Here is a 17,105-nt window from a genome sequence, read left to right on the forward strand (position 1 = left end):
TTTATAAAGTTTCATATTTTTTTAACATATGCAATTATTTTCCATCCTTTACAATACAGTAGTTGCAATGACACTCAAAACAGAAAAGCAAAGTAAAAAATCAAAACACCAACTTCTGTTTCATGTAATTAGACTTATACAGAAATTAGAAGGTTAAGTAACAACTAGTTAATCACCTAATTTCACAGCTATCTGAAGTCGCAATCGTTATATAGCAGCTTATCTATGATACATTCAAGATAAATGATACAATATATTACTTGTTCATAGGCTACAACACAGCCTGCTTAATACCTTTCCTTAAATTCCACCTCTATACTACAATATGCTTGAGGTCCATGCAAAACAGTAGCTACCTTTTATGTAGAAAATGGATGATTAAGTCTTTGGTGTTGTAAAAGCAACTTCATTTAAACATAACCACCCCCACCACCAAAAAAAAGAAGAGAAAAAAGAAAAAAAAAATTTAACTCTATTTTAAGCCGATAATGACTTCACTTCATTACAGTTGCTAAAATGTACACTTTTATTTCTCTTCCGCTACACACTTTAGGTTATTGCTATTACACTTTACATATCTTTATATTGTATAACTAATAACAGATTATTGTGTTTATGGTTATTTTTACTACATTCATTTTTTTAAAACTTCAACTGAAGATGTACGTGAATTATGCACTACAATTACCATATTACAGAATCTAACTTTCATGGCATAGTTACCATTACCAGTGGGTTTTATGTTACCTCCTATGTAATTGTGATGTTAATTAGCATCTTTTACCTTCAAAGAACTCCGTTTAGCATTTCTTATAAGCTAGGTCTAGAGATAATGAACTCTCTAAGCTTTTGTTTGTTTGGGAAAAAAGTCTTTATTCCTCCATTTCTGATGGACTGCTTTGCTGGATATAGAATTCTTAGTTAACAGGTTTTTTTCTTTTAATATTTTGGAGATTTCATTTCAGTTTCTCCAAGCAGATAAAGTTTCTGTTGAGAAATTCACCCATGATCATATGGGGGTTTTTGTGTATATAACTTGTCGCTTTTCTTTTGTGGCTTTTAAAATTCTTTCTTAGGTACGCCTGGGTAGCTCAGTCGGTTAAATGTCCGACTTCAGCTCAGACTGGGATCTCATGATTCATGGACTCAAGCCCTGTGTCGAGCTCTGTGTGGACAGCCCAGAGCCTGGAGACTGCTTCAGATTCTGTGACTCCTTCTCTTTCTGCCACTCCCCTACTCATTCTTGGTCTCACTCTGTCAAAAAGTAAATACATGTAAAAAAATAATAATAAAATAATAAAGTTCTTTCTTTGTCTTTTGACAACTTAATTATAACTTCATTATAATGTGTCTCAATACAGCCTTGTTTGGATTCAGCCTGTTTGGGTCTTTTTGGGTTTCATGGATCTGAATATCTACTTCTATATATAGGTTCAGGAAGTTTTCAGCCATTATTGCTTTAAATATATTTTCTGTCCTTTTCCTGTTCTCCTTCTGGAATTCCCATAATGCAAATATTATTCTTTTTCAGTGAGTCCCATAAGTTTTGTAAGCTTTCTTCAGTCTTTTCATTTTTTTGTTTTTCTTTTTGCTCCTCTCAGTGAATAATTTCAAATGGTCCTTCCTCCAATTGTTTTTTGTTTTTGTCCCTTAATATTAGTACATTGAAAACTAATAGTATATTGAAAGTTATTTGCATTTTTATGGGGTTATATTATAAGTTGATATTTTCTTTAAGTTCTTTTTTCTGTTATATTCAACCTTATCATTTTTTTCCAAATGAATTTAATATTCATATTGAATTACATTTTCAAAAAAGTACAATTTTAACATTTCAAAAAGTTATTTTATGTATATTGTCACATTCAGAAGAGTCTTTCTTCTGTTTCCATTTCTTTGTTCTATTCTCACTCAACTGATAGGAAATGAATTTCTTTAGTTGATGGTTTGTTCTTCCTGTTTTTCTTTTTCACAAAATAAACAGAATTATACATAAATTCTAAAAGAGTATGTGTGTATACTAAAAGAATATGCAGTAAAACCTTGGTTTATAAGCATAATTCATTCTGGAAATATGCTTATAATCCAAAGCACTTGTATAACAAAGTGAATTTCCCCATAGGAAGTAAAGGAAATTCAGATGATTCATTCCACTACTGAAAAATATTCATATAAAAATGATTACAATATTGTGATAGAATACAAAATAATAAAATATATAACATAAAAAAATAAATTAACCTGTCCTTACCTTTGAAAACCTTCATGGCTGCTGTAAGGGAGACAAGAAAGAGGAGGGTTATTGTGTAGGATGACTTTCAGTATCACTAACGGAATCATTGTCATCTGTTGGCTCAATCTTTTTGTCTTCATGAAACTTTAACAAGGAACCTATCCAATGACACTGCTTTTGCCTCCTTTTGAGGATTTCATGGAAATGTGACATTGTATTGTGTTAAACAGATTCATTTTTTGCACTGCTACAGCCTTATTCAGGTGTTTTTTTTCCACAAAAGTTTGCAGTTTCCCACGTATTATACATCTCCCTAATCTCATTTGAAGTGAAGGATTCCTCTGCCTTTTTTCTCCTCTTCCTCTGTAGACAAGATCTCTTCCATAATCTCTTGCTGTTGCTCATGATGCAGATCATCAGTTCATACTTCTCAATGATTTCCTTCTTAATTTCCACCATAATCATCTCCTTCTTACTGCCTTTCTTTTCAACATTGTTCTGTGTGGGGGGCATTGTATACACTTGCACAGATGTTGACTGTAGTACAGTATTAATAAACTCTTTGATATACTGTATTTAATGTAACTAGCAATAAGCCAGCAGTGGGAAGGGTCTATATATCTGCAGGCAGCCTGACCTAGAATGAAGCAAAGCATTCCCAAGCTTACTTTTATATGGAAAAGCAAAGGACTGTCCATAGGTGCTTTGAAGTAACAAAACATACATGGATACCAGTTGTGAGCACCTTCCAACATTTTGAAAAATCATTGATTTCTGCCACAGCCCTGGCCTGAGACCGAGCATCCAAGCATGGGAGACTATCACCCACAATCCCATAGTGAAGGAGAGAGAGAGAAAGTGAAAGAGAGAGAGAGAGAGAGAGAGAGGGAGAGAGAGAAGAACCGTTGGCTCAGTTGTGATCATGTAACATTTACTGCTTGTCTTGCCGGACACTCACAGAACAAGTTACTCGCAATCCAAGGTTTTACTGTATATGATTTTAATTCTGTCTCTTAAAACATACATATACACTCTTAGAGACCCACACTTTTGAACTTCGTTTTTTGGGGTTTTTTTTAATGTTTATTTGAGAGAGAGAGGGAGGGAAAGAATGAGAATGTGTGTGACCAGGGGAGGAGCAGAGAGTGAGAGGATGACAGAGAATCCCGAGCAGGCTCTGCAGTCAGTACAGAGCCCTGCATGGAGCTGGAACTCAAAAACCATGAGATCATGACCTTGGCTAAAGTTGGGCACTTAACCAGCTGAGTCACCCAGCAGTCCCTGAACTCTGCTCTCTCTCTCTCTTTTTTTAAATCTTCACAAAATATCCTGGCAATTACTCCATAGCTTTTCCTTGTTTGGTTATTTTTTAAGTTGCCGTATGGTGTTCCATTAAGGAGATTTATCAGTTTATTCAACCAGTCTTGTATGGATGGGCGTTTAGCTTATTTCTGGCATTCTGGCATTAAAAGTGATGTCTCAAAGAGTACTTATGCATATGTTGTTTCATATTATACATGCATATCTGTTATACTTCAGATATTTGACAATGTGTAAGATTTTGCTGTCTTTTGACTTTGTACATGGGATATTTTGTTTATATTCCTGTTAGAAATAGACAGCAGTTTTAGAATAGATATTATATTATAAATATTAGAGAAAATCATGAATTTCAGCTAATTATGAAAGATGATAGTTCATATCAGTGAAAAACATACATTTTAAAAGCAACCCATTGTTTGAGACTACTAAAGTTTGAGACTACTAAAACTAAGGTATTAGAATTTTAACACTAGTTCTGAATTTTCAAAACAATTAGACTTAGTCATAGTTTAATTTAATTTATATATGAATTACAATAAGTATGAAAATAATAGTGACCACCACAACTAATCTATATCTTTTACTGTGTACTGGGTAATGGGCTCAACCACACATAAACATCATTTATTTGTTATGAGGTGTACCTATAATTATTTTTGCCATGTATAGGTGAGGAAAATGAGGTATAGAACTGCTAAGTGACATGCTCTTACTCAGACAGGTAGTAAATGGCAGAGGCAAGATTTGAATCCAGACAGGTTTCGGTATAGAGTCTGAGCTGTTAATGACAGTGCTACTGTACTTCTATTGGGACTCACTATTATTTTTCTGTATCAGGTTAGTATTGATCTAAAGTCTATGTGACTTTAGGTTCTGAGTTCTTAACCACTATGCCCTATTTTCTCCCTGAAAGTAGTTTAAGATATTATGTGGTTGTTACATCAAATTTGTAGTAAGCACAAGATTGGACTTCCATTCATAACAGCCACAACATCTAGCAGCATCTCCCTTCTATGCCACCACTTTATGTGTACCGTATTTCTGAGCCATTAGAGTTATTTATGTTCCTGTTTTTCAGTGGATGATTCAGCAGCCACACAAAGCAGCAACATTTTTTGGATGCATTGGGATAGATAGATTTGGAGAGATCTTGAAGAAGAAAGCTGCAGAAGCCCATATAGATGCTTATTACTATGAGCAAAATGAGCAAACAACGGGAACTTGTGCTGTGTGCATCACTGGTGACAACAGGTCAGTGAATTCCAAGGGAAAGTTTGTACTAAATGGATATTTAAACAATAGTAACATCTGAATCCCAATCTGATTTTGGAATTTAGATCTCATGAAACATTGCTTTCAATGTTTTAATAACTCTTCTTCCTTGTATCATTTTTCTTTTAAAAAATTATCTCTAATGTACCTGCTTTTGTATTCATGAGGCATATAGAATGAAATTTTTTTAAATTTATTTACTTTGAGAGAGAGAGAGAGAGCATGAGTAGGGGAAGGGCAGAGAGAGAGGGAGAAGGAGAGAGACTCTAATGCAGGGCTTGAACTCACAAACTGTGAGATCATGACCTGAGTGGAAATTAAGAGGATGAAGCTCAACCTAGTGAATCACCCAGGAGCCCCTGGAATGAAATTTTTAGACCATCTATTTCAGCCTTTAATTTTTATAATTAAGATGAGAAAAGGAAAATAAGGAAAACATTTTATTTAATGTCTTGTAGCTAGTTTCTTGCTGAAACTGGCATGAAGGAGTGGTCTTTTCACCATATCGTTACATTGGAATATTCAGATGCATAGATACATAGACACATGTATTTTGCAACATATATTAAATACTCCATTACATCCAGTGTCCTATGAATTAGGTCATGTAAAGCATTTCTAGCAAATAGTCATCTATCCATATCAAACAATTTTAGTCATGGGTAACGTACCACTCAGAAAACAATTCATTAAATTTTTATACAACTTTACTTTTTAGAAAATAATTCTTTCTATGAACTTGAAATAGATCTCTCAGGACTTCCTGTATATTAGTTGTATTCATGCCTTTTGCAGTTACACAGAGGTTTTTCTTCAGTACATCCTTGCATTATTGCCATATTGCTCATCATCACCTTTTCTCTCCTTTGCAAGGGAAAAACAAAACAATTTCTCTAGCTGTTATATTATTAAAATCAGCAACAATGATCTCTTTTTAAATAATGATTAACTAGAAATTTTACTTTGCTTACACCTAGGAATATTTAATGTGTCCTCCTCCACTCCTTGTCTCCTTCCTTACCCTTATTTCTCTCCTTTCTTGTTTGCTGCTTGTCTTCCTTTATTTACTCCCTTCTCTCTTCTCCTTGCTCCCTTCCACTTTCTTACCTTTGGTTGTTTTTTGTTTGTTTCTTTGTTTGTTCTTTGCTCACTAATTAATCTTTAGCAAATGCATGTTAAGGACCTGACAGTCTTATGGCTAGTAGTTGTTGAATAACCAAAAATATAATTTTAAAAACTAATTAGGGTTCCAAAACCATTTTTAAACCTTTCCTATAATTTTATTTTTTGTGTGTGGGAGAACTTGGTCATTTTAAGGTTTTAATAAATAAAACCATTTTTTGTTCAAACATTGAAATATACTTATTTAGACTTTTTCCTTGTTCAGTTTTCCTAAAACCAACTTTAATATGCAGATGCAGTTTTCTCATTAGTGAGAAATAGGCCAAGTTTTGCCTTTGATACCACTTGGGCTAGTATAAAATTGCTAAATTGTTTTTATATGCTAAACTGATATTTTACAGAGGAGTTAGGATGATATTAGGTCTAATGGTTATGGTGATCAGTAATGTTTAGATGATGTTGGAAGTGAAAAGCTGAGGGAAACTCTTACTATCAAACTCATTATCAATTAATTGTAGAATCTAATATGTTTAGATAAATTGTTTTAGATAGGGCTGGTAACTCTTCCTATCACTATCCAAAACCCAGGAATCAAAGAATTTGGATAATGCAATATTCTTCTTTATTCAGTTTCTCATTCTCCAAACCCTGTGCCATTTAGAGAAACAGTGTATATTACTATCAAAGAATAATTTTATTGTCAGAGTAGAATTTAGTAACTGGTACAAGTGTTTGCTTTTTATTTTTATGTATAACTATTTCTGTCAAAATTTTGCTAAAGTCATGATTACTAGCATATTTTTTAGGAATGCCTGGGTGGCTCAGTCAGTTAAGCATCCAACTCTTGACTTCAGCTCAGGTAATCTCACAGTTTGTGAGATCAAGCCTGGTGTTGGCCTCTGCGCTGACAATGCAGAATCTGCTTGGGATTCTCTCTCTGCCCCTCCTGCTCATGTGAGTGCATACTCTCCCTCTTGAATAAACTTAAATAAATAAATTTATTATTTATTTCAATGCAAGCAGAATAGGGGCAGAGAGAGAGGGAGGGAGGGAGAGAGAATTCCAAGCAGGCTTCACACTGTCAGCATAGAGCCTGACATGGGCTCAAACTCATGAACCGTGAGATCATGACCTGAGCTGAAACCAAGAGTCGAATGCTTAAATGACTGAGCTACCCAGACATCCCCAAAATAAAATATTTTTTTTGTATTATTCTTTTTTTCTTTTTTTAATAGTTTAGTGTCAAATTGGTTTCCATATAACATATTTTTTAGAAATTAGGCCTAATTATTCTTAACTTTATAGTATAGTAATATTTGCATATAAATATATTGATTCATATTGTTATTTTTAATCATTTAATCTGGCATCAATTGAATTGATGTATCTTGCAGTAGTCAGTTGGCATATGGATGAGTAGAAATATGTTTTGGAAGGGAATCAATTTTTTTCCTTAACAGAAGAACCAACCATATTATAAAAATCTCAAGTGATAAAATGATGTATATATATATATTTTTTAACAATAACTGTTCCCTTGTGATTAGAGTGAAAAAATGGAAAGTTTTTTCTAATTCCTGAGTCAGAATGAGGAAGAAAATATTTTCATTGATTTTTATTTAACAAATAATTATTTTATTAACTGTAATTGTTGTACAATAACAAAAACTAGTATCTGGAACTTGTAGCAAGATTTTAAATGCAGCGTCCTACTTAGATTCTTCAGCTGTAAAACTGGACCAGTATAGGGAGTTTTCATCTATAGAAATTCATTTAATTTACTCCAGTCTTTAAAATGTATTGGTTTACAAATTAATACACCATAATAAATGGGGCCTATGTTTATATGTATGTTTTGTGAAATTAATCCCATACTAGGCTTTAAAGCATTAAACAGTGTATATAACATGTTGGTACTTAAGAACTTAAGTTTTTAGTTGTATATATATATGTATGTATGTATGCACATATATCCTTTTCTGCAAAATTTTTTGCATAACAACATAGTTTAATTTTCTAACTGCATTTTAAACCATTAAAATATAGAAAATAGATAATATGATCATTTCAGTACCAAAGGAAACACAATATCTCTGTCTGAAAGGTAACAGAGAGGATTCAAAAAGTGCTCAAAAACAAATTTAATTGGGGCGCCAGGGTGGCTCTGTCGGTTAAGCGGCCAACTTTGGCTCAGGTCATGATCTCACGGTTTGGTTCGTGAGTTCGAGCCCCACGTCGGGCTCCTGTGCTGACAACTTAGAGCCTGGAGCCTGCTTCAAAGTCTGTCTCCTTCTCTCTCTGCCCCTGTTCATGCTCTCTCTCATGCTCTGTTTCTCAAAAATAAACATTAAAAATTTTTAAATAAAATAAATTTTATTTTATTTACATTTATTAAAATCAATGTATAGCAATGTTGAAAAATTAGGAATTAAAATGTAAAGCAAAATTTGCAAAATATATTGTTAGTTAATTATATAGAAGTACATGACCACTTTAGCTATCGTATTATAGCCTAATTGCGTTGTGTTGTTGTTTAAGGTCCCTTGTAGCTAATCTTGCTGCTGCCAATTGTTACAAAAAGGAAAAACATCTTGATATGGAGAAAAACTGGACATTGGTGGAAAAAGCAAGAGTTTTTTATATAGCAGTAAGTACTTACCTAATTCAAATTTCTGATACATATTTACTCTATTCTAGTTTTTGGTGGATATGCATTTTTAAATAATTGTCTTTTATTTATCCTGCAAATTACTAACCCATGTCAAAGCATATATTGGGCTTACTATTACAAATACAGAACAGAAACATGATCATTACATGGCAACATTATTTTTATTACTTATATTCAAGTCTACCTCTTTTTGGATACATTATACATAGATGTTTCTAAATGAAGTATCAAATTCCATATTAAATCAGTTTCTTAAGATCTTTTGAAGTAATTCTAAAAATTTACATTTTATATTTTCAGACTGCTTGTTGTGAATGATGCATGCATTGTGTGGGAAAATATTAGTATTATAAATATGCACTGCAAACAGTTTGAGCTTATTTGCCTAAAAAATCTTAATTGCTGTTTATTCCATAGTAATTACTATGACACATTTTAATTTAATATTTCAGAAACATTGATCGTGACAAATCTCTTAAATCTGAGAATAAGGGCAGCATGTAATTTGAATTATTAAATATTCTGACATAAAAATAATTGGTTAAGAGTTTATTTCTAAAATAAGGTGGTTCTCAAATTCCCCTGAACTAATCACCCATGAATATCTTGTTTTTATTTAATATGGGTTAAATGTGGCTGATCACAAATAAGTAGATACCTATGAAAAATTAGCAGTGTCTCATATGCATATACTATATGGTTTTGGTATAACAGCTGCCTCCATTCACTACCTGAGCTGTGAAACAGCTGCAAAGACGTGTAAAAAATTGATTATCTAACAGGAACATGTTTATTGAAAATATAATTATTTCTTTCAGTCTAGTGTTAATGTCTCCTACAACATGTTTATGTTCACTGCTTTAGGCTTTACAAGGTTATTATTGATTCCTCTATATGGCAAATCCTACCCCTTTATAATGTCAAGTAAATTCTTATGTTGAGAGGATTATATAGAGGATGTTAGCTCTTTTGACAGTATGTGAGAAAACATTTTAAAAATTAATAAATTTTGCCTCTTCTTTTTCTTCTATTTTATTTTTCTAAAGGGCCTCATTTTTTTGTAAATATATATTAGGTGCATGTTTTATAGTGTGGTTCTTTAAGGGGAATTTATATGCTATTTCAAACCATCGTACATTTGAAAATCTGATCTTCATAGAACACCTGATTTAAAATTTGGCATTATTTATGTTATATTATTTATATTGGCTATGAAGTATGATAATATGGTGGTGGAACACTGTATTTAGCAGACAATTATAATTCCATTTTGATATATAGCAAATGGACTCCAAATTATGAATTGGAACACTCAGTTTTAACAGTTATGTATATCTAACATGGGCCAAGCTTGGATGAATGGAATTTTTATAGTAGTATAGACCCAACTTGCAAACAAATTAGAGTTTTTAATAGTTATGTGCTTTAGAGCATGTAGCCAACTTTGGGTAAATTGGAATTTTTATAATAATATTAACTATTTACATAAGTCCAGTTTTATAAAAATGTAGAGTGCTCAGTTTGGGTGAAATTAATAAAGAAGATTGAATTATTTTTGAAACTTGTTAAAAGAAAAATCCAGAAACAATTATCAAAAATGGATTCCAGCTGATATCTCTGAGCTATTAGCCCTTAGTTTCTATTTCAGCAATTTTGTAAGAAGAATGCTCTTTTGCATTGCCAGGTAAATTGATAGTTTTCTGAGAGTTTGGCTATTTTAAAATAGTTCTGAAAATATTAATGTCATATAGGATACCTGGGATGCTATATATTCTACAACTGTTTTTTTTTAACTGTTTGTTTATGAATGTTTATTTTTGAGAGAGAGAGAGAAAGAGAGAGAGCCAGCATGAGTAGGGGAGAGGCAGAGAGAGAAGAAGCACAGAGTATCCAAAGCAGAGAGCCCAATGTGGGGCTTGATCTTACAAACCATGAGATCATGACCCAAGCAGAAGTTGTATGCTTAAATGACTGAGTCACCCAGGTGCCCCTATTTACTTATTTTTGAGGGGGTGCCAGAGAGGGAGACAGAATCCCCAGCCAGCTCCATGCCACCATTGCAGAGCCTGACACAGGGCTCAAACTCACAAACTGTGAGATCATGACCTGAGCCAAAACCAAGAGTTGGACACTCAACCTATAAAGCCACCCAGGTGCCCCTCTACAACTATTTATTTTAATATTAACTAAGTACATAATTTATTATTCACTAAAATCTGTGAAATCTCTTCTGTAATGTAATGTTATTTGTACAAAGACATTTGTACAAATTTTTTAAATTTCTTTTATTATTTTTTAAATTTAAATTAATATTTTAATGTTTCAAGTTATTTAAATAATAGTTAATTAACATATGGTATAATAGTTTCAGGAGTAGAATTTAGTGATTCATAACATACACCTAACACCTCTGCAGTTCTTTTAACTCTTTAGTTTCCTTTGAGGTCCAAACATCCAGTATATTCTTTCCCTCGCATATGCTCAAACCACGAGTTTAGAATAAGTAGGTATGTCTACACTTATTTCAGCAATTAGTTGGGCTCCTCCTATCAGTTAGGTAAGGTCAGCAGTCTTCTCATTGTCATTATAAACAGCTGAGGTTTAACAAGTTGAAATTCTGGGAGCTCTTTAATTTCAAAATCTTGGTCTGAGGAAGTAACTCAGTATGTCTATTCAACAAATTTCCATAATTAAGACATCTATGTGCATTCTGTAAAATAAACCAGATCTACATACTCGGCTCTTCTTTCCACAATATTTCTTAAAAAAAAATAATGCTCCTGAGTATTAAGAAAACCCAAAACGTAATTATTTAATTTGTCACATAATTCAATGAATTTAACAATGCAGAGTGACATCAGAAACTTCATTGATAAAAAGCTGAAATAGAATATTCATATACCAACAGTTTCTTTTGGTTTAAATAAGTGTTTACATCTTTTTTTTCCATGTTTAAGCCAAATTCCCAAATTCTTTCCTAGTAACGGGTTAGGGATTACCAGTTATGGTGACATTAATTACATTGAGAATATAAATTCCAGATTCTCTTCACCTTAACATCAGATCTCTCATGAGAAATACTTGTTATAACTTTTTAAGGCTACGATATTTAAGAAAGGTTTACGATAAAAAAATAGAAATTTGGAGCTATTCATTTTTCTAGATCATGTATTTCCTTTTTAAAACAGTATTTATGTGGGACTCCTGGGTGGCTCAGTCGGTTAAGCATCTGGCTTCAGCTCAGGTCATGATCTTGCAGTTCGTAGGTTCGAGCCCTGCATCAGGCTCTGTACTGACAGCTCAGAGCCTGGAGCCTATCTTTGGATTCTGTGTCTCCCTCTCTTTCTGACCCTCCCCTGCATGTGCTCTCTCTCTCAGAAATAAATAAAACCATTTAAAAAATGTGTTAAGCAGTATTAATGTTATGAAAAATGGGAAAATTTGCCCTCAGCAAAAAGAATCAGATAAAATTATCTTGATTCTCGAATTTTTATATTTATAGTTTTATTTTATCGTTACATTTTTAGTGTTTTAGTATCTGCGTTCTATTCTATAGCCATAGTACTACAGTCTTGTTTCTGTATTTAAATGAGTTAAATGCTTAACCACCACCAAGTATTTTACTCCATTCTCCTATTACTTAATTATTTTAAATATCCCTTATTTGGCTGCATTTTGTCATCGTTTTACCCCCAAAGAAGGACTCAAAACTTCTCTCTATCCTTGAGATTTTATTTGCTTCTTATTGCTTTATACAAAAATGACCACTTATTTGGTGTAGTATTTTGTGAAACAAAGTACTACTTTGTAGATACTGCTTTATTTCCTAGCACTTTCTATAGGAAACCTGAGTCCAGGTTGATTTTTATTTCTGTTCTTTATTATTTCCTTATTTTTGCTTACTGTAGATTTAATTTGCTCATCTTCTACTCTTCATCCTTCACCTTCACACCCCAATTAGTACTCCATCTTTGCTTTGTTTCTCAAGATGGAAGAATAATTCATTGATTTCAGACTTTTTTTGCTATAGACATTTAGTGCTAAAAATTTTTCTCTAAGTATTGATTTGGTTGCCTCCTACAAATTTTAATGTCATGTTTGCATTTTCAATCAGTTTATAAAACTTTCTATTGTCTCTTTTAGTTTCTTCCTTGACTTGAGTTATTTAAAAGCATATTATTTATTTTCTCAATATGGATATTTCCCAGAGATCTCCCTTTTACTACTGTTATGGATTTGTATATTCCTCTTTGCATTTCTATCAGATTTTTCTTCAAAGTGTTTTGAAGCTCTGTTATTAGGTCTATAAGGGTGTAGGGTTAATTATATGACCCATTTATCATTTTGAAACATTTAATCCTAATATTATACTTTGTCTTCACAACTATTCTGCCTGATACTCTGATATTAATATAGCCAATCCAACATTTTTTTACTATTAATATCTTGGTATATCTTTTTCTACGTTTTTGCTAATTATTTATGTCTTTATTTTAAAGTGCTTCTTTTGGGGTGCCTGAATCCGGCTCTTGGTTTTGGTTCAGGTTATGATCTCATGGTTCCTGAATTCAAGCCCCATGTAGAATTCTCTCTCCCTCTCTCTCTACCGCTCCCCTGCTCACATCCTCTCTTACTCTATCTCAAAATAAATAAATAAGCTTGCATAAAGTGCATCTCTTGTAGACAGCGTTTTGTTAGATCCTATTTTTTATCTAGCCTAACAATATCTACCTTTTAATTGGGATGTTTATACCATTCTCATTTAATGTGATTATTGAGATGGTTAGATTTTAGTTCATCATCTTGGTATTTGTTTTCTGTTTGTCTTTCATTCTATTTTTATTCTGTCCTCCCTTCTTTCAGGTTAATCCAGTATTTTTATTTCCATTATTGGAAATCTCTTACACTTTATTTATTTTTTTAAATTTTAGTGACTGCATTAGCACTGAGAGTATACATCTTTAACTCATCACTGTCTGTTCATTTTTTTTTAATTAAGTAAGTTTTGTGTCTAATGTGGGGCTTTCACTCACCATCCTGGGATAAAGAGTCGCATGCTCTGTTGACTGAGCCATGTCTTCCTTCAAATAATACTATATCTTGTCACATGTAGTATAAAAACCTTACAATAGCATACTTCAGTTTCACCTCTCCAAGACTTTATGCTATCACTGTCACACATTTTTCTTTTTTAAAATTTTAATTGTTTTTTAAATAGCTTTATTAATATGTAATTGACATAATATGCAACAAATTTTACCTTTACTCATGTTATAAACACTATAACTTTATTTTTGTTTAAATTTTCAAGTATCTTTTAAAGGGATTTCAATAATTAAAAAACCTGTTTACTCATTTAATTACCACTTCCAGTTCTCTTCATTCCTTTGCTTAGAATTAGATTTCCATCTGGTATAATTTTCCTTCTGCCTGAAAAGCATTTTTAGCATTTCATATATTTGCGTCTGTTGGTGATGAATGTTTTCAGCTTTTGTATGTTTGAAAACTTCTTTATTTCACCTTTATTTTTAAAAGAGATTTTTTGCCAATTCTACTTTGACAGTTTTTTTTGTCTTTCAGTACTTGAAAAATGTTGCTTTACTGTCTTCTCATTTGAATTGTTTTTTTATAATAAATCTGACATTCATACCTTTATTCCTTTGGATGTAACATTCCACATACCTCCAGCCCTGTTAAGATTTTTTATTTATTACTGGGTTTGATCACTTTGATTAGATTGTGCCTTGGTAGATTCTTTTTCCTGTTTCTGGTGTGTGGGATTTGTTTAACTTCTTGCAGCTGTGGATTTATAATTTTTATTATTTTTGGAATGTTTTCAGCCATTATTTTAAATATGTTTTCTGTCTATCTGCTTCTCACCTTTGGGTCTCAAATTACCCATGAAGTTGTCTCTGTAGCTCAGTGATGCGCCCCTTTTTTATATTTTTGGATTCTTTTTTTTCCACTGTGTGTTTCACTTTGTATTGTTTCATTTACTATGCATTCTAGTTCACTAATATTATCTCCTATGTCTGAACTGTCATTAATCCCATCTAGAGTAGTTTTCATCTTATTTATTCTTTTCATATCTAGAAGATTGATTTGGATCTTTTATCTGTTCTTCATCTTTACCTTGGACACATAAAACACAGTTAAAAGAACTATGTTGATATCTTTCTCTATTAGTCTTTACATCTATGTCAGTTAGGATTGTTTTCCTTTCTCTTTATATGTCTAGTAATCATTCACTTTCATTGGTAAATCTTACTGAGATTTATTCTGGGATGCAGTTTTGTTACTTGGAGCAAGTTCAATATATTTGGGTTTTGGTTTTATGAGTGAGTCCAGAATAGTACTCATTTAATGGCAATGGTTTCTTAACCAGGGACAGTTTTCCCCATTAGGAATTTTGGCAAAATCTACAGGTATTTATTATTGTGATTAGTGAATGTTCCTACTAGTAAATATAGGACGGGAATGTTGCTAAGCATCCTGTACTATATGAAGCAGCACTCCATAATAAAGGATTATCCATTTCTAAATATCAGTAGAGCCAAGGTTAAGAAACTCTAGTGTAAAGCTAAATGTTCCATACTACTGAGATGAGACTTTTCCTGTGCTCTATGCAATACCCCATTAAATATGTTGTAGATCATGAAATAGGCATTATTCCCAGGATTATGTGCACCCCAAATACTGTTTCCTCTAATTCTTCTGAATGACTCATTCCCAGGCTCTGATCTGATGAATGTTGATAGAGGAATCCACTGCAGATTTCTAGTATTCTCTGTAACGTTTTCTCTTCTCTGCTGTCCTCACCTCTGAACTCTAACTACTTGGTTCTTCCCATCCTCAGCTCTATCTCCTTAACTCCTTAACTCCTTAACTCACTGGGCTCTCTGTCCTTTCCAGTTCTTGCTTATTCTGCTGTAGCCTGGGAACTCTCTCAAGAGTTCAGAAAGTTGATTCTGTGTTAGAGCTCACCTTGTTTGTTTCACATCTCTCAAAGATCAGTTTTTCATCCTTGATGTTAATGGTCTTAAAAACTGTTGTTGAATGCATCGTGTTTGTTTTTGTTGTTTCATACTGGAGGATATATCCAGTTCTTGTTTCTCTACTGTCTTCTGCCTTGCATTTAAGAAAGGAAGCCATTCTTATCATTGTTTCTCTTTATCCTTATGTTTCTCGTGAATGTGGTGTGTTCAGTTTAGAAAATTTTCTGTGAACATTTTCTCTCTCCACCTCTATCTACTTTTAGAAAACCCATTTAATATCAAGCCACTTGAAATGTCCCTTACCTTAGTGATGCTCATTTCATTTTTTTCTGTTCTTCATTTTATGTAATAACTATTGCTATGTCTTAAACTTAATCATTTCTGTTACAATCTGCCATGAATCCCATCCAGTGCACTTTTTAAAATCTCAGACATTATAGTTTTCATTCCTGGAAGTTTGATTTGGACCTTCTTCACTCCGGCCATGAGTACTTTACATACTCATGTTGCCATCTGTCATTTTTAACTTAGGTAATGTAGTTATAACAACTGTTTTAAAATCCTTGTCTATTGGGGGTGCCCGGGTGGCTCATTTGGTTGAGCATCTGACTCTTGATTTTGGCTCAGGTCATGACCTCACTGTTTGTGGGTTCAAGCCCTGTGACAGGCTCTGTACTGACAACACAGAGTCCTCTTGGGAATTTCTTTCCCTTTCTCTGTACCCATCCCCCACATACGCGCACTTACTCTCTCTCTCTCTCTCTCTCTCTCTCTCTCTCTCAAAATCAATAAATAAACATTAAAAAGAAAATCCCTGGAGCACCTAAATGACTCTATTGGTTGAGTGTCCAACTTCGTCTCAGGTCATGATCTCATGGCTTGTGAGTTCTAGCCCTGTATTGGGCCTCTGTGCTGACAACTCAGAACCTGGAGTTTGCTTCAGATTCTGTGTCTCCATCTTTCTCTGACCCTCCCCTGCTCACGCTGTCTCTCTGTCTTTCTCTCTCAAAAATTAATATTAAAAAAATATTCTTGTCTACTAATTTTATCCCATGTGGGTTTTTTTCTGGTTCTTACTTTGGCATTGGATTGTTTCCTTATGCACCTGGGAAACCCCTGCACATCTCCAGAGTTCTCATTTCATACCTATTCCTTCGAGCAGCTCCATTCTGTCCAATATCAACCCTTGCATGTACTGGCCACCTTGGCCTCCCCAAATGGAGAAGAATGACTCTATGTAAAGCTCTCTCTGTCTGAATTGCAGCTTGGAAACTCTCTCCAGGGTGTAAGTTTGAGCAGTTGTAGGAGTAACATGATTTTTGTCCCCTTTTTGATTATTATTCAGTGTCTGAAAATTGTTTCATATTTATTCTATTTTTATAATTGTTTAAGGTAGGAGTATAAATCCATTCCCCATTACTCCATCTTGTTTGGAAGCTGAAATCCCCCATCTAGTTTTTCTTTTACCATTTTTAGATGACTCTCTTTT

At 33.2% G+C, this 17,105-nt stretch overlaps 1 protein-coding gene across 3 annotated transcripts in view; it reads left to right on the forward strand.

Moving 5' to 3' along the window:
• ADK (adenosine kinase) overlaps positions 1-17,105 on the forward strand; it is a 521,042-nt gene that overhangs the window by 238,335 nt on the left and 265,602 nt on the right. For all 3 annotated transcript variants that reach the window (XM_029932000.1, XM_029932002.1, XM_029932001.1), the window contains 2 exons: positions 4,635-4,807; positions 8,489-8,597. In XM_029932000.1, the coding sequence (XP_029787860.1) occupies positions 4,635-4,807; positions 8,489-8,597 (282 nt within the window). The remainder of the gene's footprint in view (positions 1-4,634; positions 4,808-8,488; positions 8,598-17,105) is intronic.

Source organism: Suricata suricatta, chromosome 2 (assembly GCF_006229205.1).
Source record: "Suricata suricatta isolate VVHF042 chromosome 2, meerkat_22Aug2017_6uvM2_HiC, whole genome shotgun sequence".
Classification (NCBI taxonomy): domain Eukaryota; kingdom Metazoa; phylum Chordata; class Mammalia; order Carnivora; family Herpestidae; genus Suricata; species Suricata suricatta.